The sequence below is a fragment of the Microtus ochrogaster genome, linkage group LG1 (genome assembly GCF_000317375.1).
Source record: "Microtus ochrogaster isolate Prairie Vole_2 linkage group LG1, MicOch1.0, whole genome shotgun sequence".
Classification (NCBI taxonomy): domain Eukaryota; kingdom Metazoa; phylum Chordata; class Mammalia; order Rodentia; family Cricetidae; genus Microtus; species Microtus ochrogaster.
This window is the reverse complement of record NC_022027.1, coordinates 27,044,815-27,072,065: the sequence shown is the minus strand read 5'-3', so window position 1 is coordinate 27,072,065 and position 27,251 is coordinate 27,044,815. Positions and strand designations below refer to the sequence as shown.

The 27,251-nt window shown below is 34.7% G+C and overlaps 1 protein-coding gene across 3 annotated transcripts in view; it reads left to right on the top strand.

Annotated features, from left to right (window-relative positions):
* The window catches only part of Gabra2 (gamma-aminobutyric acid type A receptor alpha2 subunit), a 134,220-nt gene that overhangs the window by 67,410 nt on the left and 39,559 nt on the right, over window positions 1-27,251 (top strand). For all 3 annotated transcript variants that reach the window (XM_005359306.3, XM_026785070.1, XM_013350814.2), the window contains 4 exons: window positions 8,116-8,336; window positions 9,977-10,059; window positions 14,658-14,801; window positions 15,849-16,001. In XM_005359306.3, coding sequence (XP_005359363.1) covers window positions 8,116-8,336; window positions 9,977-10,059; window positions 14,658-14,801; window positions 15,849-16,001 — 601 coding nt within the window. The remainder of the gene's footprint in view (window positions 1-8,115; window positions 8,337-9,976; window positions 10,060-14,657; window positions 14,802-15,848; window positions 16,002-27,251) is intronic.

The following is a 27,251-nucleotide window of genomic DNA, read 5'->3' as shown; positions in this document are numbered from 1 at the left end:
AGGATGATTGGGATAAAGGAAGGTTGGATAGGAGAGCAGGGAAGCACAATTCTTAGTTAAGGGAGCCACCTTAGGGTTGGCAAGAGACTTGAACCTAGAGTGGCTCCCAGGAGCGCAAGGCGATGATAGGATAGGGAACCTGAAATGACCCTATCCTATAGCAATACTGACGAATATCTTGCATATCACCACGGTACACACATTCTTAAATATTTGATAGTAATGGAAATTCTTGAGAAGACCACTCTCCCACAACTGTTTTCTTTTTCTAGGAACTTTGCAGTTTCAGGTTTTCTTTTCAGATAGGTAATCTCTTTTGAGATTATTTTTATGTAGTATGAAAGAGAAGGATCCACTTCATTTTTATAAACCAGGATTCCTAGTTTCCCCAACACTTAAAAGCAGAATCCATGAAAGATATGTTCTACTCAGAGATTATAACACTCAATTCTCAGTAATTATTCCTGTAACTTCCAATAATCCATTAACTTTCCATAACCTGTGACCATTAGCCCTTTATTGGTCCATGAAAAGGGAGTATTTCACTGTGATATCCTGCCCCAAAGGGTTGTGGGTGTATATGTTATATTGAAAACATCATATTTGCAAGCATAGGGTTTGAATTGAAATTTAGAATTTCATGAATTTGAATTTTGCTGCTGAAACACTTCTCACCAAGTGATAGACAATTCATATATTTAAAAAAATCATTGCAAATTTTAAGTGACAAATTATTTAAGAATAATTTGCTGTCTCTGCGTTATAATGATGAGTGATTTTGAATACTTTCATTAGGTATGCTTTACTAATATACTGTGAGAATATAACTCTACTGTGTTGCTCTCCTGTTAATTGTTTAAATTTCCTGATCCCTAGCTGCAAAGGAGGAGCCTGAGTATGTCATCTCTACTCTGTTGGAATAGCTGTGCTGTTTTTGAGATTCTGTTAGATTGGGTGTGTTTGTGTACAATCTTATACCAATTTGTTTTATTGGCATTCTGTTGATCTTAAATGCACTACCTTTTGAGATGTTTGTGATATTAATACTTTTTAAGTCTGTTGATTAACTCCCATTAAATACAAACTCATGAGTCTGACCCTAATTATTTTGCATATTCCATTTTTTTCAGTTATTTTTATATCTGCTCTAAAACCACATTTTCTTCATTGTAGAAAAAATAACAATGATTGCAATTGACTCAGCAGTTTCTATACTTTATTATCAAAAATGTAATAGTGAAATAAATTTAGTAGTTTTAAATATACATATTAATTTCTAGTAAATGAAAAATCATTCAAGGATCAGTCTTGAAATTTGGTTATGTTTTTGTGAGTAGATATATTTTTTTCAGAAATTGGCAGTGAGCATTGATTTAGATTTAACATAGCACTGCACTAAAGAATATGCTGTTTTCATTAAGTTAATGTGTCCTTGAAACTGTGTTTATGTAGCAGGCTGTGCATAAGAGAGTGATTTTCTTGTTTTCAGGACAAATTATGGAAATAACACTAAAGAAGTTTGGTTTGTAAATGGAGAATTTCAGTGTTTGTGAAAATATCAAATGTAAACAGTGTACTCATTTGGGTTCTACTCATAAAAAGTTTAGAAATGGGATATTTACTTTATCTATTATCACATTTATGAAATAATTAAGATTTTTTTATAAGAATTTCCTCCATAAACCCTAAACTATATGGACTTTCAGCTCTGCATTATTATTCAACAACTAACAATATTTTTTTTATTTCAGTTGTAGGAATGCTAAAAATGTGCATGTCCTTTTTGTATTCTTTCTTCTGAACTGTGCTTTCATTGTGTGCGCTCAGCAGTGCTGCTGGCTCCTGGGAAGTGATGCACATTTGTAACACCTCTCCACCAATTTTAGATGTTTTCACATTCCAGATGCTTACATTATAAAATGACTTGCTATTTGCAATGGTTCTGTTTTTTTTTTATTTAAGTAGTAAGTTTGGCACTAAATATAGTGTATGTAGACTTGTTCTGAATACATTGAATGGCATTATTGACAATTATTATAAACACTTAAAATATAATTTTATACTTAAATATTTTGTTGTTTTAAGTGTCTAATGAAGACACCGAACTGGCATATATTTCTATTTTCTACTTGTTCTATGCAATTTATTAATCTATGGTGTCTTCATTTTAGTTATTTTACTTTTTTTTTACTTAATTCAAGTTAAATTAATCAAAACATAGCTAACTTGGCTCTCTCACAGGCCACTGAAGGAAACACATCTCTCAAACATTTTCAGCAATAGTCCCCTATTCTCTATAGATGATGATACCAGGAAGAGTAAAACTGTCAGTCTTGTCTTACATAAGATACACTATGGTTTACATTTGGCAAATATTTATATAAATCCATATATATGTATGTACATGTAAATTGATATAAATATTTATATATATACAAAGGAAATATACATATACACATATATGTGTATATTTCCTTTGTATGTAAATACACATATAGACATTGCTGCTTTAGAAGAAAAAAATTCTAATTTTCAAACAACATTGGCAATAGCTTGAATTTTGTGTGTGTGTGTGTGCATGTGTGTGTGCATGTGTGTGTGTGTATTCTTTTTATTGTTCTGAAATAATAAGATTTTCTGATCTATGATTCCTGGAGGAGGCTAAAAAAAATGTTGAAATACCAACAAGCTGAGCTGCTCCTGTGTTCCTATGGGATGTCAGTCTTGTGAGTGTTTGTCTGGTCCACTAAGGCAAACCTAGCAAAGATCAACCTGAACCCAGAGGGATATACCACACTGCTTCATGATTAGCACACCAATAGCAAAGTTTTTTCTTTTAAGCTACAGAATATTCTCTACTCTCTAATCCAAAGATTTCCTTATCTCTTCACACTATTTGACATTGTTCTTATTTTTGTGCTTTTCAACTCTTCTGGTAGTTTATTATTCTTTCTATACTTTGAATACACATACATGCGTGCACACACACAAATATACATGCATTTTCTTTTATGATTCATTTTCTATAATATTCTTGATATCTCTATTATTTGTTTTCACCACTCACTCATAAAGAATAAATATGTTTTGTCTTATAGTCTCATTTTTTTCATGTCTCCATTATATTAATATAGCATGGAGACATGTCCAACACTAATGTAACTTAGACGTAAGTGGACAGAATTATCATAAATCCTAAAGATGGCTAAATTCTACAACAAAATCTTTCTCCTAAAATCTTTAGTATGTTCTAAAACCTTGTTAGTCTCATATTTCATTTTTAGTAGGATTAAAAATAAATGTAAAGCATAAATATGGGAAAATGATATATATGTAAATACAAAAATATAGTCATAATATTTCCAATTTATGGAAATTGAGATAAGCCAAGATGGAAATTTCCTGATGTCTTCATTTTAACAGTAATAAAACGACCCTTTATCTCATGCACACAGTGATATGGATTGGCGAAAAGCCTAAATGTGAAAAGCACAGGTAGTTCATTTTTATAGCAGTATCTATATATTTCTATAAGATATATATTGTTATAAATATATATTGCTATATGTATATAGGTGAAGTTTTGTACATATTTAGGTTATTTATTTTAGAGTTGCATATTCTGTCCTGCCATATAACATAGATACTTCACAACATAGAGTACATGAAGTGCTAAGAAATAATTAACATAAAAGACACTAATTAAATGAAATGAAGGCACAATTAATAGAATACCAAATTATTTTAAAAGATGGTTGGAATTTATTACTTTCAAAATTTGCAGACATCTGCCAGATGATACTTGGAATCATTTACACTAGTCATGTAAGTAACTCTCGTCACTTTGTATAGAAGGCTTGAAAAAGAATGTTCACAGTGAAGTCATGACATTGGTCACGTGAAAACGGAGAAAATATTTAAGGGCACGGAAAAATGTCTATGCTGTGCAATAATATTCTAATGCAGTGATTTATGGCAGCAAAATTAACCCATTTTATAGATTGTAAATACTTTTTAATGATATAGCTATGAATGCCACTTATATAAATATTTAAATTGTGATAACATGTATCTTACCTTTATAAGCACATGAATGAAACTGTTAAGTGTAAAATTTAAGGAAATAATTCTTCAAGGACTATGAGAATATAACTAAGAATGGGGAAACAAAGAAGGATGCTTGACTATTCTTTTGAATAATGATATTGTGTTTGTAATGGTATTAGTTAATTTTTTTTATGCCAGATAGATGAGAAAAGAGAGAATTCATGTGAAAGTCAAAGAACAATTTGAAGAATTTCTTTGTTATTTTTAACAAGTGGGTTATGGAAACCTAACTTGTTATTATCCTCATTGACAGAAAGTATCCTTATTCACTGAGTCAACTCACCATATATTCAATATATTTTAGACATTTTCATGTCTGGAAGCAAAATAATGTAAAGTACATATAAATGCCTCAATCCCATTCTAGAAAACTTGTGAAATCCTTGGAAGCCAAGCTAGAAAACATACACTAGTGATTGACGTCATCTTCCAATATTTGCAGGGCTTTGGACAGGAGCAAAGGGAGTGGCTTCAGTTCTAGCAGATCAGAGAAAATACAGTGCTTAGCTCAGGCAGAGTTTGCTATGTAGGGGAAATGGCAGGGAATGTGGACCTTTAACACTGGCTAGAATACAAGAACTTTCCCTGGTGGGAGGAGCAGTAGAGTTTGGATATCAATGGCACTTATAAACTGCTCTGTTTGAAAGCTTGGCCAATAGTGAATGGCACTGTCAAGAGGTGTGACCTTGATGGAGGAATTGTGTCACTGTGGAGGAAGGCTTTGAGGTTTTATATGGTTTATATGGCACCGAGTCTCCTGCTACCTGTAGTTCAAGATGCAGAACTTTCAGCTCCTTCTCCGGAGTCATGTCTGCCTGCATGCTGCCATGCTTCCCGCCATGATGATAATGGACTAAATCTCTAAAACTGTAAGCTAACTCTAATTAAATGTTTTCCTTTCTAAGAGTTTCAGTGATCATAGTGTCTTTTCACAGCAGTAGAAATTCACACTAAGACAGAAGGTTGGTACCAGGGACTGGCTATTGCTGTGATCGGCCTGACTGTGCTTTCCTTTTTTTTTTTTTTTTTTTTTTAGAGCCTGTCCTGGAACTCCCTTGGTAGACCAGGCTGGTCTCGAACTCACAGAGATCCGCCTGCCTCTGCCTCCCGAGTGCTGGGATTACAGGCTGTGCTTTCCTTCTTGGAGGAATGTGGATTTTGGAAGGTTGAATAAGAAAAGCAGTAGAATGGTTTAAGTGGGCATAATTGGCCATACTCACAGGATGTATAACTGCGGTACTGTAATTGAACTGTGGGTTCCTGGCTCAAGAGATTTCAGAGAAAAAAATTTTAGTATGTGGCCTAGAGACTGTTCTTGTGATTCTTTGGCTAAAAAAAAAAAAAAAAAAGTGCCTGTTTTTTGCCCTTCTTTGAAGTTTATGCCTGAGGCTTAACTAAAACATTTTGGATTAATTTCATTGGCTAATAAAATCTCAAAACAGCCTAGTATGCTTTCATCAAGTGACTATTAGTGTTTATTCTAATGAAGATTTACAAAGAGAAGGAGCAAGCCAGACATGGAAAAAAAATAAAATGTACAATTTGAGGAGTTATGGAACACCAGTAAGTGGAATGGAGCTAATTCGTGTGTTCAAGAGATAAGCAGATTAAGAAATCAAATAAAGGGTGTGGTGACCTCCTGATAATATACAACCCAATAAAATTTCCAACTTATGAAAAGGAATTAAAGAAAAGTTTAGAGCTGGGAGTGGTGTTGTATGCCTTTAATCCTAGTACTCTGAAAGCAGAGGCAGACAGAGATATAAGTTCAAGTTTGGGTTTCTATTGTGGTAAAGAGACACCATGACCATGATAGCTCTTATAAAAAAAACCCTTTAATTGGAGCTGACATATGTTTCACAGGTTTAGTCCATTATTGTAAGATCGAAAAGCCGGCCCTACAGTGACACACTTCCCCCAACAAGGGCACACCTCCTAATAATGACACTTCCTATGGACCAAACACTCAGAAGCATGAACCTATGGGTGCCACTCCTACTTACACCACCACATTCCATTCCCTGGCCCCCAAAGGCATTTAGCCATAACACAATGCAGAAAGGCATTCACTACAGCTTCAAAAGTCTCCATAGTCTATAACGGAAGTTCAAAGCTCAAAATGTCTTATGAAATTCATGCAAACCCTTATGGACTCAAGCTTTGCCTAGTGCGGTACATAGTCTATAGCTGCATGAGGATCAAGATGTAGAACTCTGAGCTCCTTCTCCAGTACCATGTCTGCCTGCGTGCTGCCATGCTTCTTTCTAAATGATAATGGACTAAACCTGTGAAACATGCCAGCCCCAATTAAATGGTTTTCTTTACAAGAGTTGTCATGGTCATGAGTCTCTTCAGCACAATAAAAACTCAAATGAAGACAGTAGGAGACAAATCCACTATACTTGTTGAACAGATTTGATGGGCATCTTAGTGTGCTATGATGTCTTAAGGACAAACAATAGCAGTTCTTTGCTGTTGGTGTGCAGAATATGACCACAACATCAATAAGCATATAAAACCTCAGAAATCTATAAAGCCCACATTAACTTTTTAGAAGTGGAAAACTTAAATTTGACCTTTTATGCAAAAGTTTAAAATGTCTTCAATTTCCCTTCAAAAATGACTGTCACAAGTTTGGGAATTTTAGGTAATGCTAATGGGAAGGAATACTTGCATTGATTCTTATTACAAGGAAAACACCTTTTAATGTAGCTTCTCTGTTTCCATTTAAATGAAATTCCACATTAAAAATCTAGGCCATCAAGAGTGATGGTAAAATCATATTATGGAATCTTCCCCTGATATTAGGAACGTAGCCCAGAGCCACTGTTATCTCCTGTTGCTGTAGTGACCTGTGAGTGATATCCATCTCCTAGACATTTTGATGGATCATTCATCAACTTTGTGTTGATTTATACTTGTTCAAATGGTAAATTTTTGTAACACCAGCCTATTAATTTGTCTTTTAATGTAACAGAACTTTATTTAAGTCAAGCTGTTACTTTCTATGATGCTTGCTTTAAAAACAATAGATTGTTTCTGAGTTTCCAATTTGAGACATGTAATAGAACATTTTCATTACTTATGCATGATTGCACAAATACATAGACAGTAGTAAAAACTGGTGACAGATTATTGTTCTCATAATCACCATTGTAAGTGTTTATTTCATCTAAAATATGTATGCGAGAGGGGGAAGGGAGAGAGAGGTGAAAAAGAGAGATAGAGAGGGGGAGAGAGAGAGAGAAAGAATGAAAATATGGAATAGGAAAAAAGAGAAGTGAGAAGGTGAGAGACAAGCTAAACTAAATTATTTAAAACTGATAATAGGGATGTTCCACTTGTTTATTATTTGAAAAATTCAGATTGTAAATGGTCTAATTTTGTGAAAATTCTTGTACCAGAACTGATTTAACAATTTTTTGAAAGTCATTTCTTGCAATATTTTTGAATTCCTCATTCCATAACACATATGTGGCTAACATTATCATGTATCACCATTTGGTAAGAATTAAAAACAATGATCTTCAACAACTTCACTGTCAGCAGAAAGTGATGGTTCCTGCAGACCTGACAATACATTTAAAAGCTGTTTCTTTCTTATTTATTTATACTACTGGAAAGTTACGTGTTCAATTACTCTTGGAATAACATGAAACAGCAAATACAGTCTTGCCCATGCATGCCCCATCAGGAAGCACCTTTAAATGATGCACTTAGTACTGCAGTTCCTTTGAGAGACTGTTCAGCTGACAGGCGAAAGACAAAGTAAATTTGTTCCCTTCTTTTATAAGAATGTGAAGCTAGTTATGCAAATACAAATACTTTATCCCATTGTAATAGGCAACATTTCTTCATAACTTAAAAGACTAATCTCCCGATGTTTTTATTTCTCTCAATACAGCTTTCTGTAAACTATTCAGAATATACCCTCTCTTGAATTTTACAGTGTGTTATTATTTCCAAAATGTTTACTGTTTTGAAACGAATTGTCATTTTATGTTTTAGGAATATACAATAGATGTTTTCTTTCGACAAAAATGGAAAGATGAGCGTTTAAAATTTAAAGGTCCTATGAATATCCTTCGACTTAACAATTTAATGGCTAGCAAAATCTGGACCCCAGATACTTTCTTTCACAATGGGAAAAAGTCAGTGGCTCATAACATGACAATGCCAAACAAGTTGCTTCGAATCCAGGATGATGGGACACTGCTCTACACCATGAGGTATGTTGTTGGGACATGCTGCAAAGACTGTGACACTGTGCACCAGCAGCTGGGCAAGGTACCACTAACCAGGAGTACAAGTGAAACATCTTCCTAAAATTACCCAATAGCTCACATTTTGTTTTACAAAAGTATGGACTTTAATTATAATGAATTTAATTTTAAGCTTGAAAGTCTCCTGGTTATTAAAAATTGATATTTCTGGTATTCTCTGCATTCCATTTTAATTAAAAAACTTTAGTATATGACTAGAAATTTATTTGCAGAAGCATGCAATTTACCTTTCTGTATCCCATCTTGTAGCATCTGCAATTTTAAATGATTTTTAAGTATGTATTTTAATCTGTATGTAATGTTCCATTATACATAAAAAATTCATCATTTTTATGTATTAACTAAATTGGTTAAATGAAATCATGTATTAGGCCTAACCATATGATATTAGTATTTTATGATTAGAAATAATGATGTAACATCAATTTCATGCAGTTCATTCTCTCTTGAAAATATAGAAATACATGCAGCTGTTGATCATTACAATTACCTTTTAAGTATTCTGATGAATATTTTAAAATCAATTAACTTAATGACATAGAATTAAATATTATCAACCTAATAAAATGAGGTTGATTCCAAAATTAATGATTAATGAAGAATTTGAAAAACAAAATGTTATTAGTGTTATATGCACACAGACATCATGATCCATGCATTTGATGTCTTATAATGTTATATGAAGAGTTAAGTACTACATTTTAGCAATTAAAGCTATTTTGTATTGTGCCTAGAGGGAAACAGGAGACAGGAATTGAGGACTGATTTCTAGGTGATCATTGCCTACAGTGGAGGCACTGGGCTATTCTTTTCCCTGTTCTTGAATACTTCATTACTTAGATGTTACAGTCTTAATGACTTTATGTTTCAACCATTTATTTCTAAAGATTAGCGTCCAGAGATTATATAATATTAAGAACGGTTACAGAGTGTTCTATTTGTATCCTGTGTGACTCTTATGCCAGGTTGGCTGATGACTGCCTCTTTCTCAGCTCAATTAGAACAGACTTTTCTTTGAGTTCCATTTAGTTCTTGTTTATTCACTTTGCTTTTATGTGAAATGGAAATAATTAGAAATGTTCTTCATAATAGATTTTATCTGGTTATTCTTTTCTATGATCTATATTATGGTCAGATATAGAAATTATATATTTAAAATTACTAGACTTGTACCTCTAATTTAGCCAGGAATTACTGTGAACAATGTAATTTTAGGTGATCCAGCTATCTATATCTTATGTATGTCTCAACACATATCTTCCTATTTAGCATAAGATACACATTCAAAAATGGTATGTCTTTAAGGAACCATATACTGAAGTAATACATAAGCCTTTCTCTATATTTGATGATATAATGAGAAAAAGTCACCATTTACATAACAGAGCTTTCAGAATCTTCAGCTATTAAATATTGATGGTGATGTTAATGGCAAACCTCTTTTCAAATACATATATAATTTATTGTTATTGTGTTTAAGCCTCTATAAGCCTAATATAGAGCTCTGATTCTACTAAAACCAGTAGCAAGTGATTTATCTTGACTAGCAAATCTACTTAAACCAAGAGTGGAATTTTGGCTTCTAGGCTTACAGTTCAAGCTGAATGCCCAATGCACTTGGAGGATTTTCCAATGGATGCTCACTCGTGCCCACTGAAATTTGGAAGCTGTAAGTATAAGGATAAAAGTATATTTTAAATCAATAATGCCACCAGTAGTCAACATCTCCGCTGGATCATGCAGCTTCTTCTCTTCTTATGGAATGCATAATAAGTGACCTATAGAACGCAGAAGTGAAAGCCATGGTGGTTGCCCTCAAGGAACCAGCTGGAGTATCCCATGGCTCCCTCAAGCATTTTCATCCATGTTTTTCAGTTTAAAACATCATTTCTTTTGCTACAATAAAAAAATCCTACGTGTTATAGTTTGTGTATAAAACTAAATCAGGGACTACTGTAGAGTCAGTCCTATACTTTATTCATATTTTCTCCTAAGGCTATCATTTTTAAAATGTAAAATTATTTTTTTTCAGTTTAGAATAAATTATATATGACAAATTTTACCATTTGCCTGCTATATGACTGTTATTTGGGCCAGAAAAAGAGATAAAGCCCATTCAGTTGTCTGTCTACCGTTTACCTGATGGGAGAAGCTCTTTTTCTTTTTAAAATACATTTAATGAAGATGACAAGATTGGAAGGTTACACATCAGTATCTTCTGTGAAGATAGAACATTTCTAAGTTTCTGTGCCTCTGGCTATTCTCTGGGTCACTGGGTTGTATCTTATATGTCAAGCAGAAGCATTCACACTATGGAATAATGGAAAGCGCGAAGTCAGGTCATCTTTCTGGGCCCACAGGACAATCCAGGAAGTTTCGGAATTAATTCGTCAGTGTAGCTTAGCAGCTGCCTTCTTTCTGAAGATGCCTTCTTCCCTGACCTTCTTAGAAACTGTGCTTTTTCTGATATCCCATTTTTGTGCATTCTGAGCAGCTTTAGGCTTTTCTTTTACTTCTGTGAAATAGAAGTTTCCACTTCTAACCTGATTAACTGTACTGACAGACTGAGTAAGGAAGCATGTATCTTCTCTCAGCCTACCAACTCAGTGAAAATAGAACGGTCAATAGAGAATGTAGATTCCTCTATTGATTTGAGGATGCCAGTTTTGTGGAGAGGTTCAAGCTTATTTGCTTTGTATATCCTTGTAGCAGCTGTCAGTCCTTAATTTTCTCTGAGAGCATCCTCTGGGCTTAACCACAAGCCTTTCTTTATTGCCATGGGAACCATCACTTCAAAACTGGCATTTCTTCCAATATTATTTAAGATAGTCAGTCATGTTATACAACGTAAACACAGTGTTGAGAAAACCAGAGCAGATGCAGCAGAGAGGCTCATTTGCATTGCATAAGTGACATTAAAGGCAAACTTGAAAAGCTTTGGCATCCAAAAGAATTTCTGCAAGATGCAGTAATGATGTGGGAAGGACAAGTGTGTTCAGTAGATGAGGTATTGTTACTATGACATCAGATGTCAATGACAAGATGCCGCAACACTGAAAATAAGATAAATTTGCTTAGAAGGGTTTGATTTCAAATTGAAAGCTTTACAGAGTGTAGCTACAAAGTAAAAGGGTATGAGTGCCTGAAAATATTATAGTTTGCTCCATCCAGAATGCATATGGCCAACACACAAAGTTTCTGGCCTTATTTTTTGTATGTAATTATTGCTTATTTTTTATTTTGCTTTCTTTACATTCATGTTCTGACACATAGCACAAGCCGTTTCTTTATCTCTTACTTTTCTTTGTGTATAGCAAGTGCTTGAGGCGTCTGTGTTAGCAGTATGGACAGCAGTGTGGAGGGAGAGAACAACGCTGGCACAAAATAAGTTTGGCAGAAGCAACCGTGACATTATCTTGTAGCTATTTCTTGCTCTGTTTTAGAAGTAGCACTATTCTAAAATAATTGAATTTCTGGATCTTTGTCATTCTCCTCAAATAAAAGAAGCCTCTTTTCTGTATTCATGCAATTTAAATTTCCTTATTGTTTTACTGTTATCACTATATCACCTTAGATCTTTATACGTTTATTGTTTCATTTGACTTGAAACTTTCTGAGTGTGAGTATTACAGTACTCTCTGGGGGAGCCCCCCCAAAAAAACTGAAAACTTACATTTTTTAGGATAAAAGTTAATAGTTCATTGAGGATTTCCGCCTCCTCCCCGCCACCGCCCCGCGGAAATCCTCAATAAATAAATAAATTAAGAAAAAAAAAAGTTAATAGTTCAAAATTATTTAATAATATACTCATTGATTACTGGGTTTAAGCCAGTGAAAATGCATATGTATAATGTAGACTAACATTCAAACATATATTGCTTAAATAAGTTAAATATATTCACTCAACGAAATCCTCATTTCAAAGTGGGATTTAAAAGGAAGATGTAAAACAAACTGTCTTCTCCTTTTCAAAATGTGTTTTGTTTTGTATTCAATTTTGTGTATGTGTGTATGTGTTTGTGCATATCTGTGGGGTAAGTACACATGAGTACAGACACTTACAGATGCCAGAAGAGGCATCAGATCACCGGGAGATGGAGTTTCAGGAAATTGTGAGCCCAGCTAGTGTTGGTGCTGAGAACCAAACTCTGGTTTTCTGCAGGAGTATTACCTGCTTTCAACTGCTGAGCCATTTCTCCAGCCTGTCTTTTGCACTTATACTTTATTAATAAACATAACGATGGCCTCTTGACTTACCTATTGGTTTGAGCACAAGGGGGTGCATCTGAGCTGCATTGAATTATATTCTGTTTCTTGTCCTATCACAACTGTAAAAATTATACAAAAGACATTTAGACTAGTTAATGCAATACAGCAAATTATTTTAATAGACATATAAAAGATCGATCTTTTTTTGCAATGTGTTCATGAACTATTATCAGATATGGAGATTTCATGTTATTTACACAGCTTAATCATAATCTAACAGGAACAAATTGAGAACGTCACTCAGATAGCCTTTGCCCATCTGTATCTCATTATTTTTTCCAAGAATATCATCACTTTTATAAACTTTCATTTCTGTTAGTTATTTCTAATGATGAGATGAAAATTCAAGCAATGTTTGTTTGATATTTTAAATTGTGCAGCACTGGAAATGCTCTTGTAGTAGGGACCATCGTGTTTACTCATGAGGGAACAAAAACAAGCCACTTGATGAACTATAAATGAATGCTTAGTTAACTACATTGCTAACTTATTGCTTAATGTTTTCAGTGGCATCACAAGTGATTATTTCATTGAAATTAGCTAATTGGCAATTTAGACTCTAGAAAAACTCCATTTCACATGTGCAGATATATGAATATTTTTCTATGAAAGTATGTACAAACACACCTATAAATATGTATATATATACATATATATATACCTAATTTTAGAATCCTATTTCAAAAATTGTTTAACATAATTTATTTGAGGATGTATAAATCCACAGATAAATATAAGGAGTATTTCATTGATATTAGTATTAGTAGCAACATTCAAAAAGCCATATATTATTGAATATCATTAAAAGACCATACAGCTAATGACAAACATACATATTAATATCCATTGTGTTGCACCTGATACTTGAATGGAAATCAAATTAGGTCACTGACACAAGCTCAAGTTCACTAATAGAAACACCTCAGTAGCATGAAACTATGTGCAAAAACTTTTACAGAATAAATAAATAAATAAATAAATAAATAAATAAATAAATATGATTTCAAGTCTCATGGAAACCTGACTAGTTCTGTTTCCTCCCTGGTTGTGAATATCAGTATCATGCCAAGTTTTGTTTCCCACACTGCCACATAGAAAACAGGACAGAGAAGTTCTCCAAAGGTTGACAGTAGAGCAGGAATTATTCCTGTCATATTTACAATTGTAAAGAGACTCTCTGCATAGAGATAGGGGCTCTCAGATGTTATAAAGTAGTACGCTTACAAGGACATAGAAAATATTGCATAGAAAATTGATAATGCCAGATGTATGACCTCTGCTCAACTCCAAAGGAAGCTCATTTCTGATAAGTTCTTCATTTTGGTCAAATGCATTTTCTCTTTCAATTAATTTTCAACTTAACTGGAATACTATATAGTTGTAGTCTCTGACGCTGGTATTCATTAATTAACTTATAAATGAATATGTTTGAAAATACATCTATAATGTGATGGAGGTATATAATCTGCTTTATTTTTTATGCCAACAATTAGTTCTCATTGTTTTAATTAAATGCTTTCATTCGTGATAACCAAATTCATTATCTCTTAACTAAATAATTTGAATTTACAGAAAACAAAGCACTTTGGATTATAATTTTTATCTTATGGGTGGTCACCGTTTTAAAATAAACTACATAATACCTTCATTGCTTATTTTCACAATGTCTTCCTCAGCTACTTCAGCACTGAGGAAATGTTATGATCATCTTGAAAATCAATGATTTTGTTTCTGCCTCTAAAGAGAAATTTACTCACCACCTCTCAAAGTGGTACCAACTAAAACGGGTCCTTGTTCATTATTGTTTTTTCTGACCCTCTTTATCCCTATAATTTTAACCTTGTAAATTCAAAGTACACATTTTCCTCTCAATCTGTGATCTCTAAATGTTTATTTTTGGATAAATATTGATTCTATTAAGTCTGCAATGGTAGACCAATCATTCTGTTAGTGTTTCTTATTCAAATGTCTATAACATTTGTTTTTCGTTTCTGACAGATGCATACACAACCTCAGAAGTCACTTATATTTGGACTTATAATGCTTCTGACTCTGTTCAGGTTGCTCCTGATGGGTCTAGGTTAAATCAGTATGATTTGCTGGGTCAGTCAATTGGGAAGGAGACAATTAAATCCAGCACAGGTTGGTAACATTTTCTAATAAAATCTAATGTCCCCCCCCAAGATTAGTAGGTTAAAACGATAAAAAAATGTCAGAAAATTGAAAACATTTTACCTTTGAGCTCTGTGGACTAACAGCACAAATTATTTGGAAGCTTTTTGAGACATTCGTAATTAGAGACAATTGTTTTCTAAAGCAGGTACTGCGACGAGATTCCGAGGAGATTCGGATGTGCATGTGTTTCAGAAACCGTGTTTTAAAACAAACTTAACTACTGCACACTTAAAAATATCATCTTCTCAGATCAGACAACTTTATCATTTTCCTTCAAAGTAGTGATACCTATTTCCCTAGTTTTCTTATTCTTTTTTTCCTATTGTGGATAAATTATGATTGTTCAAACCTTGATTTCTGGGTAATTGCCCCTGGTCTGCATGGAAAGTGCCTCTTTTAGGCCACCCTCAGTAAAGAAAAAGGCAGCTGTGTAGAATAATTATCTTCCATCTGAAAATAATTAAGACTGTAGGAGAAAAAAAAGAAGGTAAGTATGAGAATTAGATAAAAACTGACGGGAGAAAATTACAGCAGGCATATGGCGAGAGAAAATCAGAATTGGTGATGAAGTTAAAGAGAAAAATCTGGTCCAAAAGAGCAGTGGCAGTGGTAACACCAGTTACTAGTGTTTTTAAGGTCCTGGAGGGATGGGCAATCAATTCCTGTAGCCAGCACGTAGGTTGTACCAGTGGACAAGTGGGACACAAGGCAATAAGATAAACTACTAGCAGAGTATTAGAATCTTTCTGAGGAGTGGGCATGATCCAAAGAGAACAATGAACACCATGTCATGGAGCATAGCAGTGCAAGGTGGTTGATACTGTGTAATTCTTTCTAAAATACTCTTTTTCTAATGAGACATTTCTATTTTTTATAGTTTTCATGAAACCTATGTGACCATTTCTTCCTTTTTTTTTTAATCAGGAACTGTTATTCTTCTAATCCCTTCCATTTCCAAATTGTTATGACTATTGACAATTACAGTTCCTTAAGCTTCTTAAATTCTCCTTCCAGGTGAATATACTGTAATGACAGCTCATTTCCACTTGAAAAGAAAAATTGGGTATTTTGTGATTCAGACCTATCTGCCTTGCATCATGACTGTCATTCTCTCCCAAGTGTCATTCTGGCTTAACAGAGAATCTGTGCCTGCAAGAACTGTGTTTGGTGAGTGAATGCCTGCAGTACAGCACATTTTGTTTCCAAGTGTACTTCCCAAACTTTCTCTCTTTTGATGCTTGCCACATCAATGCCTTGTGATATGCAGTTCAGGAGATGTTGATTCTACTTTATAGATGAGAAAGCAGAGGTTCTGAACTATAAACTGTAATCAGTACCATACTGTTATCAAAGACTTAAATTACCCAAATAACTTGGAGACACATTTAGTTTTTTATTTTATTTTTATTTTTCTGTTTAATCACACTGCTTTTTAATGTTCTTCTCTATCCTTCTAGATGAAGGTGTTTTTGAGATCTTAATTCAGGGTTGGGGAATATTATCTCTAAAGGTTTTCCTTGTTAACATTTTCCTTCCTTTCTTTCTTTCTTTCTTTCTTTCTTTCTTTCTTTCTTTCTTTCTTTCTTTCTTTCTTTCTTAATGAAAAAGAGTGATGTTAATTCTTCCAGTTAGAGAACATGGAAAACATTGATCTAGACTTTGTTTACTTCCATAGGGACATTTGATTTTCTTAATTAAAAATGGGGAAGTTTTCAGATGTAAGAGGGGAATATTATGATCTTAGACTTTGTGTATTTACTTTCGTGTTGTTTCGCAATGAAGAAATGTAACCTATGCATTTCAGCTGAGAGAAAAAGTCATTCATTTAAGTGTATTTGAGACCACCACTTCTGATCTTTTGTGACATGTCTGAGACTGCCTCTGGTCTCTTTATGGCTGAGATTTATGACTCACATAACCAGGCCCACTCAAAATTCAAGTTCTTAAAACAATGAAGGAGATTTTGACAATATAGTCTCTTACATAGTAAAGATTGAACACATTCTATAAAAATATATTATCTTTGTTTCTTTGTGTGTGTGGTACTCTCCTTCAGTTATGAAAGTGTTGTTGAGAACTTATGTTAAGTACTGTACCAGGAACTGGGAATGCAAAACACGCAATATATAGTTCCGACATGCAGGTGGTTTGGTTAGTGAATGAAAGCAGAGTAACTAGAGAATAATGGCAGTGTGGGATGACCACTTTATTTCAGAGGCACATTCACCCTGCTATAGAAACCAAAAGTCAAAATTAATGACTAAAATGGTGATTTAATACTTGAGACATGGCTTAACAATATTGTGAGCAGAAAGAATGGGTGAAATCATAGCCGAAGAGAAGGAAATGTTTAGTAATGTTGAGGGCATGGTGTGTTTGGTGACAATTATTTTGGTGATGGACTATGAAGTTACAGATAAAGATCTAGTGTAAGGCCATAATGAGAAAGCGTTTCAGTTCATCTTAATAGAATGAACTTTCAGCTGCATAATAGGCAATCCTGTTCAGTATTCTGATGCCATGGCGTTGTTAAAGGTCTAAGAAAAAGGCTGGCTATTTAATATATCCTATATGTTTTGTTTTAATAAATACTTTGTTGGGTATTATTGACACATATAATGTTATGCATATTTAAAATATATAATCCAATGAGTATATACATGAAACTGTCACTGTCATTCATTACTTTCCAACTTTCTCTTATTCATTTCCATTATTAGTTTGTTGGGGGAACTTATATATTAAGTTCCATACTTTTGACATATTTTGTTCCTATCACACAGCATTGTTAGTTACAGATATTAGGCTGTGTTGCAGGTTTACTAAAATGTATAATTTTGAAAGTTATTCTTTTTATGATTAATATGATCCTATTTATATTTTAGAAAAATTTGGCACCTTTGTAAAAGCTGAAATATAAGAAAAAGCCAGAGGTTCAACAATTAATAAAACATTTAAAAGAATATAAAAAAAGAAAAAGCCAGAGGCATTGAATAAGGTTAGAGAGACACTTTTATGTAGTCCAGTGGAACTAAATAAAGAATTAATGAAGAAGATGTAGGCAATAAAGAAGAAAATGAAAGGTAGGGAAAAGATCCAGGAGTTTGGGTATACATTTATCAAAACTATATAAAAATTTAAAAATAATATTTAAAGTAACTTTATTTATATATGTGAATAATATCATCATTTTTTGAACTACAAAAGCAAAATGAATAGAGTAGAAAAGTTAGAAAAATTAGCATACTTTAGGAAATGCAGATTTAGATTTTGAAGTTACATTTAATATCACATTTCAGTACAGTGAGTGAACAGGAATAGTTCATAGAACATAAAAGCATAACAGAGCATAATATTAAACATGGAAATTATTGGTTGACAGGTAATAAAATTTATGAATTTAGAACTTACATACCAGATAAATTAGTTAGGTGAATGTGGGACCAGAGGACAGAAGTCTTATGAATTTCAAAGGGTAAGATATTGAGACTTAAAATCTAAAAAGAATGATCAGAAAATTAGAAAGAAAAATACAATTTCAAAATTACATAAACAGGTATACAGAAAGAGCTAAACACATAATCTTCCACTGAAATCAAGTCTTAGCCATTATAGATTTTATATATAAACACACACACGTAATAACAATAATATATATTAGCCTCTTATCAATTTTTATGGGCCAGTTCTAGAAAGAGCTAAACAGACACAATATGCCCTAAGAAAAGGTTGGAAGACCATTTTGTGTTAGGCAACTACTGCATGGACCATTCCCTGAAATGTGGTTGGTTGTCTTTTGTCTTTCATCTTCTTTCCATCTTTCTTTCTTTTTTTTCTTCCTTCCTTCCTTTCTTTCTTCCTCCCCTCCTCCTTCCTCCCTCCTTGTTTCCTTTCTTTCTTTCCTTTTTATAAAAATCAATTTAAATTTTTGTTTCTTATTTTCCTTTTTTAACATAGAAATGGAGTTGAGAGAAAGGTTGGAAGGGAACATGAAGTTGAGTGGCTGCTGAGGTGAGGAATATCTAAGAAGTTTTGGGATAGAGGAAACAATATAATCAATGTATATTGTATGCAAACAGCCAATAAACTTTTAAACAAAGAAAACGGAAAGTGAAAGAAAATGGAGAAAAGAGATAGCTGAACAATTTTAAAATGTAAATGTATCTGTATAAAATTTTCTGAAGATGAAATTTAGAAAAAGATTTATCTACAAAATAAACTGTGGCCTAAAATTGTCAGCACATGATTATTTAATGTCAATGTTTTCTTTGTGGTAACATTACATAATATTATTAATTCTCTTTTTTTATTATTTATTTATTTATTAAAGATTTCTGCCTCCTCCCCGCCTCCCGTTTCCCTCCCCCTTTCCCAATCAACTCCCTCTCCCTCATCAACCCAAAGAGCAGTCAGGGTTCCCTGCCCTGTGGGAAGTCCAAGGACCTCCCACCTCCTTCCAGATCTAGTAAGGTGAACATCCAAACTGCCTAGGCTCCCCCAAAGCCAGTACGTGCAGTAGGATCAAAACCCAGTGCCATTGTTCTTGACTTTCAGCAGTCCTCATTGCCTGCTATGTTCAGCGAGTCCGGTTTTATCCCATGCTTTCTCAGACCCAGGCCAGCTGACTAAAAAGCATTGACATGGCTTACATGAAGTGGTTTATTAGTTAGCTATTTTCCAAACACATACTTTGTTCAATGCCTTTGTGCATAGTGTGTGAGAAAGTAAATTAGTAATGTACTGACTGTCCTGCTATGTCACTCCATAGTGCACTACTACCAGACTACTCCCAGCTTCCTCTTCTGCTGCTTTGTTAATGCTTTGTAATGTTATATATATATCCATTAACAAATCATATTTCATTGCACTTACACTTACTTGGTTTTGGGCATGTCTCACTCATAATCCGGAAAGTAGGTGCACATTGTTAAATAGTTAAGAGGACATTTCAGAAGTGAAACAACATGAGCAAAGAAATGGGCAAAGACACAGAAAATTCTGCGCCTTATAGATGGTTATCTATAATGGCACCAATCAGATTTCATTGCACTTGTACTTATTTGGTTTTTGGCATGTCTCATTCATCATCTGAAAAGTAGGTGCACATTGTGACTTCTATAGGACTTGAAACATATGTTCTACATGATAATGATAAACATGTACCAAATAAATGGATGTAATCACATGATTCACATTAATGGACAGATTCTCAGTATTAAACTCACTACTCCTTTAAACACAATTAGAGCAATGGTATATGCTATCTAAGCATCAGTAGTATTGTAAATACCAACAAGTGAAGGAAAGCCACACAAGATAATCCTGTACAAAACTATAAAGTGGGAATTTAAAAAGTGAAGGTATGTTAAAAATAGTTAAGAGAAAACTTCAGAAATAGAATCAACATGAGCAAAGAAATGGGCAGAGATATAGGAAATTATATATAATAGTGAAAAATGCGAAATAGTAAAATGCACACTGGAAAGAGAGAAAAATCAAAGAAATCTCTACTCAACAGAAACAGTTATGAGTTTTTGTCATGTGCACATGGAATATTACCCAGGATAGATGAAGTTTGGGGCTACAAAAACCACTTCTCACCCTAATTAAAGTAATTAAAATGATTCCCAGGTCCTTCTTCAAATATAGCAATGACATCAATAATTAGAAACAATAAAACTGGAAATATGTGTTAATGAAATAAACACATAAAGAACCAGCTATCCAAACAGTAAGTCACTTAGGAAATCAGATTATGCATGGAGGAAAGAACATGCAAGCATAGTGTGGTTAGGTTTAATCATAATTATAGAATTCATTAGAAGCAATGCTCAGATGAGAATTCACAGTAATTGGTATCTATTTTAACAAAGAAAAAGACTCAAATAAATAATCTAAATTATTGTTTTAGATAAGAAAACAGATAAATCAAATGAGTATAGAGTCAAAAAATAAGAATTGAAAAGAAATAAAATTAGAAAATATGAAAGCAATAGCTTAAGTAATCAGAACCAAAAGCTCATTTCTTCTAAATATCAGCACAATTAGCAAACCACCAAACAAAAGGGAAAAAAATCAGAAACCTAAAATTGGTGTAGACTTTGCCATCAACTTTACGGAATGTAAGCAGACCACAAGAAAATTATATGACAAGTCTACATCATCAACTTAAGTCATCTTTATGGGATAGATTTCTAGAAAAATACAAATTAACTTAGAAAATCTCAAAAGATTTAAAGAAGTTCAGTGAGTAGCCACTTTGAACAGAAAAGCATCAGGTACCAAGTGGATCCAATGATGAACTTGATCAAGCTCTCAAAGCTTTAGCACCAATCATCTTCAAGACCAGACAAAGCAACACTGAATTTGGATATCAGTCATTTCTCAGAATTGAGATGCAGATATTTTCTCAGATACATCTTTACAGCATTGAAAAATTACTGATGAAAATCAAAACATAACGTTGACAGAAATATCAGAAATATTCATGTTAATGACTTCTATAGCAAAGCTGAATGACTTCCAAAGAACAGATAATAGAGATTTTATGGAAAATAGCACTATAGTAATAAAAAAGAGAACTTGAAGAATAGAAGAGACACACAATAGGGGTTACGTAAATATATAAGTTGTATAAAATAAAAAATACTATTTGTTCAATAGAGAATATAAAGAAAATAACTTTACTAAGGTCTACAAGGTTTTCAGGGCATAAAACATAGACATGCAGATTTCAAAAGAAACCAGTACAAAATACCCAATTATTAAGAGTTGTGATAAAAACATCAATATATACTTTTCTCCAAATCAGCAAAACGTGTGAGAGTTAAGACTGCCAAATTTAACTCTAAAACACATACAAATGTTTTAAATGATTTGTGATGAATGTGAATATAAAATTGAAATGTAACACTTAGGAGCTGGCGACCACCAAAGTGGTTGCTACATAAGCATAAGGACCTGTGGGGGAAAGCAAAATAATAGAAAAAAGGAAAATGGCATGTTTGTTAATCCTAGTTCTGGAGTAGTGGAAACAGCAGGATTCACTGGTGCTTGCTCATAGCCAGAAAACCTTAATTAGCAATCACTCGGCTAGTGAGAGATCCTGTCTCAAAACACAAGAAGGCCAGGTTGATAACTAGACTCTTTCCAGGCTTTCCCAACTAACTTCACCTAAACACATGGTAGAAGAGGACCATCTCCTGCAAGCTGTCCTCTGACCCATAAATGCCCACCATGATGTATGCACACACACATTCATACTAAATAAATATTAGAAAAATTAAATGAAATGAAAACAGTCTTTATGGAATGTTTTCTAATGTTGCATTCTGGCCTCCACACATATGTACATATCTCTATGCACACCTACATAAACATATGTACCAGCACACACACATGAGAAAGAGAGAGAGAAGGAGAGGAGAGGAGAGGAGAGAGAGAGAGAGAGAGAGAGAGAGAGAGAGAGAGAGAGAGAGCAATATTATATGATTTAAAATATAGACTTAAGGACTAAGAGCAATTTTCTTTCAAATGGATGCTGTTAAACGGTGAAAACATTCTTGTCAAAAATTCTATAAGATATTCATTATAGTTAGTATAACTCCGCATGGTGTATGTATTGTTTAGGGGCAGGTGAAGGACAGAAAATGCTGCACTGAATTTTAACACATTTTACTTCATACTCCATCCTCTCTTCACTGCTGCTGATTTGTATGAGTGTAGCTCATCTAAGTGATACACAGCAGTTAATGTAAAAGCTGGATTTCTAGAGTTTCTGCCCTCTCTAAATATTGTACTTTAAATTCAAGAAGGCTTACAGAATTTCTTTTTCTTCTTTTTTAGTTTTCTTTTAACAAAATAAAATATGACACTATAAAACAAAAACTATCACATCAAGGTTGAACAAGGCAAACCAGTAGAAGGAAAAGAGACCCATGAAACGGCACTAACTGAGAGACCCACTTGATTCCACACTCCCGTGAGATTACTGAACTGAAAGCTGTACTGTATATGCAGAGGACCTGATTGCAGACCTGTGTAGGTCCTGAGCTTGCTGCTCCAGTCTCTGAGTTCATGTGACCTTTGCTCAGTTAATCTAGAGGGCCTTCTTCTCTTGGTGTCTGCCACCCCTCTAATTCTTACTTTTACACTCTTCCTGCCTCCTCTTCCACGCTGTTACCTTAGCTCTGAGGGGAGGGATTTGGTGAGGGGCATATCATTTAGTTCTGTGGTTTCTAAGATTTCTTTGTGTGTGTGTGTGTGTGTGTGTGTGTGTGTGTGTGTGTGTGTTTAATATCTGACTGTGGTTCTCTGTGTTTGTTCCCATTTGCTACATGAGGAAACATTTCTGATGGTGACTGAATCAGACACTGAGTTATGAGTGTCGTAAGAGATCATTTGGAGTCACTTTTATTGCTACTTGAAAAATCAGTAAATTTGGTTTTACCCTGGACCTCTAGGACTAGACATCTGGTCTCTGATTCTTGCTTATCCAAGCAGTTCCATCTCTTGGAGTGAACCTTATGTAAAATCAAACATTGGTTGATTACTTCCAAAAGTTTTGTGCCACCGTAGTATATTTTGCATGTAAAATAGACTGTAGATCAAAGGTATTGTGACTTAGTTGCTGTTTAGGTTAGAATTTTTTTCCATAGATCATTAAATCATATACCTTTCCTCTGATACAAAGCTTTGAATAATTTACCTTCTTAAAGAAACAAAGCAAAGCCCAACGGTGGTGACATGTGCTTTTACTCCCAGCACTCGGGAGTTGGGAGGCAGATACAGGTGTATCTCTATGAGTTAAAGGCCAGCCTGGTCTACAAAAATGAGTTCCAGGACATGGTCCAAAGTTACAGAAAAATTCTGTCTCAAGAAAACAAAATAAAAACAAACAAACAAACAAAAATCCCTCCAAAAAAAAAAAAAAAAGAAAAGAGCAAATCAGAAACTGTGAAAATTAAGTTTATATGCCCTGAGGGGGAGATACCAACTTCTAAAACCATTATTTCTGTTAATAAGAACGCAAAGCCAGTAAGATGTAGACAGAGAATTGATATTAGAATGTATATTTGTGATAACACCAATTTTCCTTTTTGATATGTTGTCTATTCATTTTGCATTTATATTGGCTAATGTGTAGTGATCCTGATGTCTTGCATAGATACCATTCAAAGGGACTGTCTTTGGAATCTTCCAATAACACCACTGAATTCCTCTCAGGGTTTATGCCCAATTCATTTAACACCAACAAATACTGAGTAGCTATTTGTCAGCACTGACTGTTCCAAAACCCTGGACAAAATCAAATAAGTAGTTGCCTTCATAACGAGGCACTTGAGAAAACTTTTTTATTACTGATTTTTATTGAGCTCTACATTTTTTTCTGCTCTCCTCCCTGCCTCTGCACTCCCCTTAAACCCTCCCCCAAAGTCCCCATGTTCCCAATTTACTCAGGATATCTTGTCTTTTTCTACTTCACATGTATATTAGATCTATGTATGTCTCTCTTAGGTCCTCATTTTTGTCCAAGTTCTTTAGGGAACACTTCTGCATTGCTGTTGGGAATGCAAGCTGGTACAACCATTTGGATGTCAGTGTGGCAATTTCTCAGAAAATTAGGAAACAACCTACCTTAAGACCCAATAATACCATGTTACAAGGACATGTGCTCAACTATGTTCATAGCAGCATTGTTTGTCATAGCCAGAACCTAGAAACAACCTAAATGCCCCTAGACTAAAGAATGAATAAGGAAAATGTGGTACATTTACACAATGGAGAAAACTTTAAACCACTTCCTTTAGATGCTATGCTTTCAAAGTCCTCAAAAGTAAACTTTGCTTTGTGGTACAGCATTTGAGTGGTGTGTGTGTGTGTGTGTGTGTGTGTGTGTGTGTGTGTGTGTGTGATAAATATGAGTCTATGTGCATGTGCATGTATACTTATTTGTATGTGTATGTATTTTGTTAGTGTTGTGGGATTTGTACTTATATATGTGAATATATGTTAGGGTGTGCTTTGTATTATGTGTGTGTATGTGTCTAATAAATGTGAGTCTGGATGTATGCTTATTTGTGTTTGTATACTTAGTTCATGTGTAGGCAGATTTTTCCTGTCCTGGGAGCAGCTTCCAAATTACCCAACAGAGACTTATATTAATTGTAAATGCTCAGCTAATAGCTCAGGCTCTTACTAACTAGCTCTTACATAAGTGAAGCTATAGTTCTTATACCCTCTGCTATGTGGTGGTACCTTTATTGGCATGGCATGCTCATGTTCTACTCTCTCTGCATCTGCTGGCAGCTCTCCAGGCTCTGCCTTTCCTCATCCTATCATTCTTAGTTGATCTTTCCCACCTTACATTATCCTCTTCAGCTATTGGTTAGTCAGAATATTATTAAACAATAAGAGTAATGCATATTCATAGTGTAGGAAAGGATTGTTACACAGCATGTATGTGTGTATACAAGACTATCCTTATCTGCCCATCTTGACTGAGACAGGTCTCTTGGCCTTACCCAAGAAATGCTGGATTAAGATGCTGTGCCATTGTCTCTGGCCCATGCATGTATTTGGGGGATCCCAATTCAGATAATGAGGCTTTGCTTTTACTCACTGAGCCATTTCACAACACTAGCTTCAAAGAATTTTCAGGGTGTTATAAATTTTGAGAAATTATGAAACCAAATTCCAAAAGGCATGTAGAGAGATTATGTTTCTTTTTAATCCTATATATTTGGTTGATTGAAATTACTTTTATTTTTTAAAAAGAAAACAAACTATCTTTTTTCATTATACACATCAATCCATGTTCCCACTCCCTCCCCGCTCCCATTCCCTCCAATTAACCCACCTACCCCACCCCTCCCATCCACTCCTCAGAGAGGTTAAGACACATTGCTTTAGGGAAGGTCCAGGCCCTCCCTACTATATCTAGGCTGAGCAAGTTATGTATCCAAAGAGAATAGGTTCTTAAAATGCCAGTGCAAGCAATATGGATGAATCCTGGTGCTACTGCTAGTGGCACCTCAGTCTGGCCCAGCCATACAAACTGTCAACCACATTCAGAGGGACTAATTTCTTTTTTGTCTGGCTGTAGTTGGTGAGCTCCCATTAGCTCAAGTAGACTATTTTAGTGGGTGTATCCATCATGGTCTTGACCTCTTTGCTCATATTCTCACTCCTTCCACTTTTCAACTGTACTTTGGGAGCTCAGCTCAGTGCTCCGATGTGGGTCTCTCCCTCTATTTCCATGAGTTTCTGGATGAAAATTCTGTGGTGATATTTAAGATGTTCATCAGTCTAACTACAGGGTAAGTCTAGTTCAGGCACCCTCTCCTCTATTGCTTAGGGTCTTAGGTGGAGTCATCCTTGCGGATTCCTGGGAATTTCTCTAGTACCAGATTTCTAGCTAGCCCCATAATGGATTGAAATGACTCTTATGGCACAGAATCCACAGAGAGTACCTCAAGTGAACAGTGCTGCTTTTTTGTGTAAATGAAGTTCAATGACAGGTTGTTCAAGGCCTTTGGCCAATAAATGAGCTTCTTGAAAAGCCCTCTCCAATAAACCACCTAACCCAAATTTACAACCAGAAGGTCTTAGAACTTGCCTTACTGAGTATATGGGTCATATTATTTTGGAGTTATTACATATTATGTTGTATTCAGTAGGTTCTACGAAAGCCCGAATTCACAGTTGCTATGAAGGCAACAAAGACATGAGGAATACTTACACTTGAGATACAGTATATCTTGTTTAGATCTGGCTCTGTAGTTACCGCTGAATGACTTCTTCCAGGTTTCTTAACTCCTCTGTGCCTTAGTTTAATCTCATCATAAAAGTGGTCCAGTAATTATCTCACTCTTATAGATGAGTTTAGTGGAACTGTAATATACACTCTCATATACATGGAACAGTCATCATGATTCTGGCATATGATATTCTGCAGTGATTATTATCTGGTTTCTTTTTTTCCTCTGATAATTTTTTTATTACTTTATAAATAATAGGCATCAAAATTTCTACTTCCTTCCCTCCTCCCACTTCTGTTCCCCTCCCTCCCTCCCCCTCTTTCATCCCCCTCCAGTCCTAAGATAGGGCAGGGTATCCTGCCCTGTGGGAAGTCCAAGGCCCTCCCCCCCTCCATCCAGGCTTAGGAAGGTGTGTGCATTCAAATAGAATAGGATCCCAAAAAGCTAGTCAAGACAAATTCTAGCTCTAGCTGCCATCTTGTGTCTCCGCGTGTGTGCGCCTTATCTCAGCTGGTCCGCCCGAGACCCCCTGAGCGCGAACCCTAGTCCCCCGCGCGGCCCCATTTCCACTCCGACAAGATGAAAGAAACGATCATGAACCAGGAAAAACTGGCCAAGCTGCAGGCACAAGTGCGCATTGGTGGGAAAGGAACTGCTC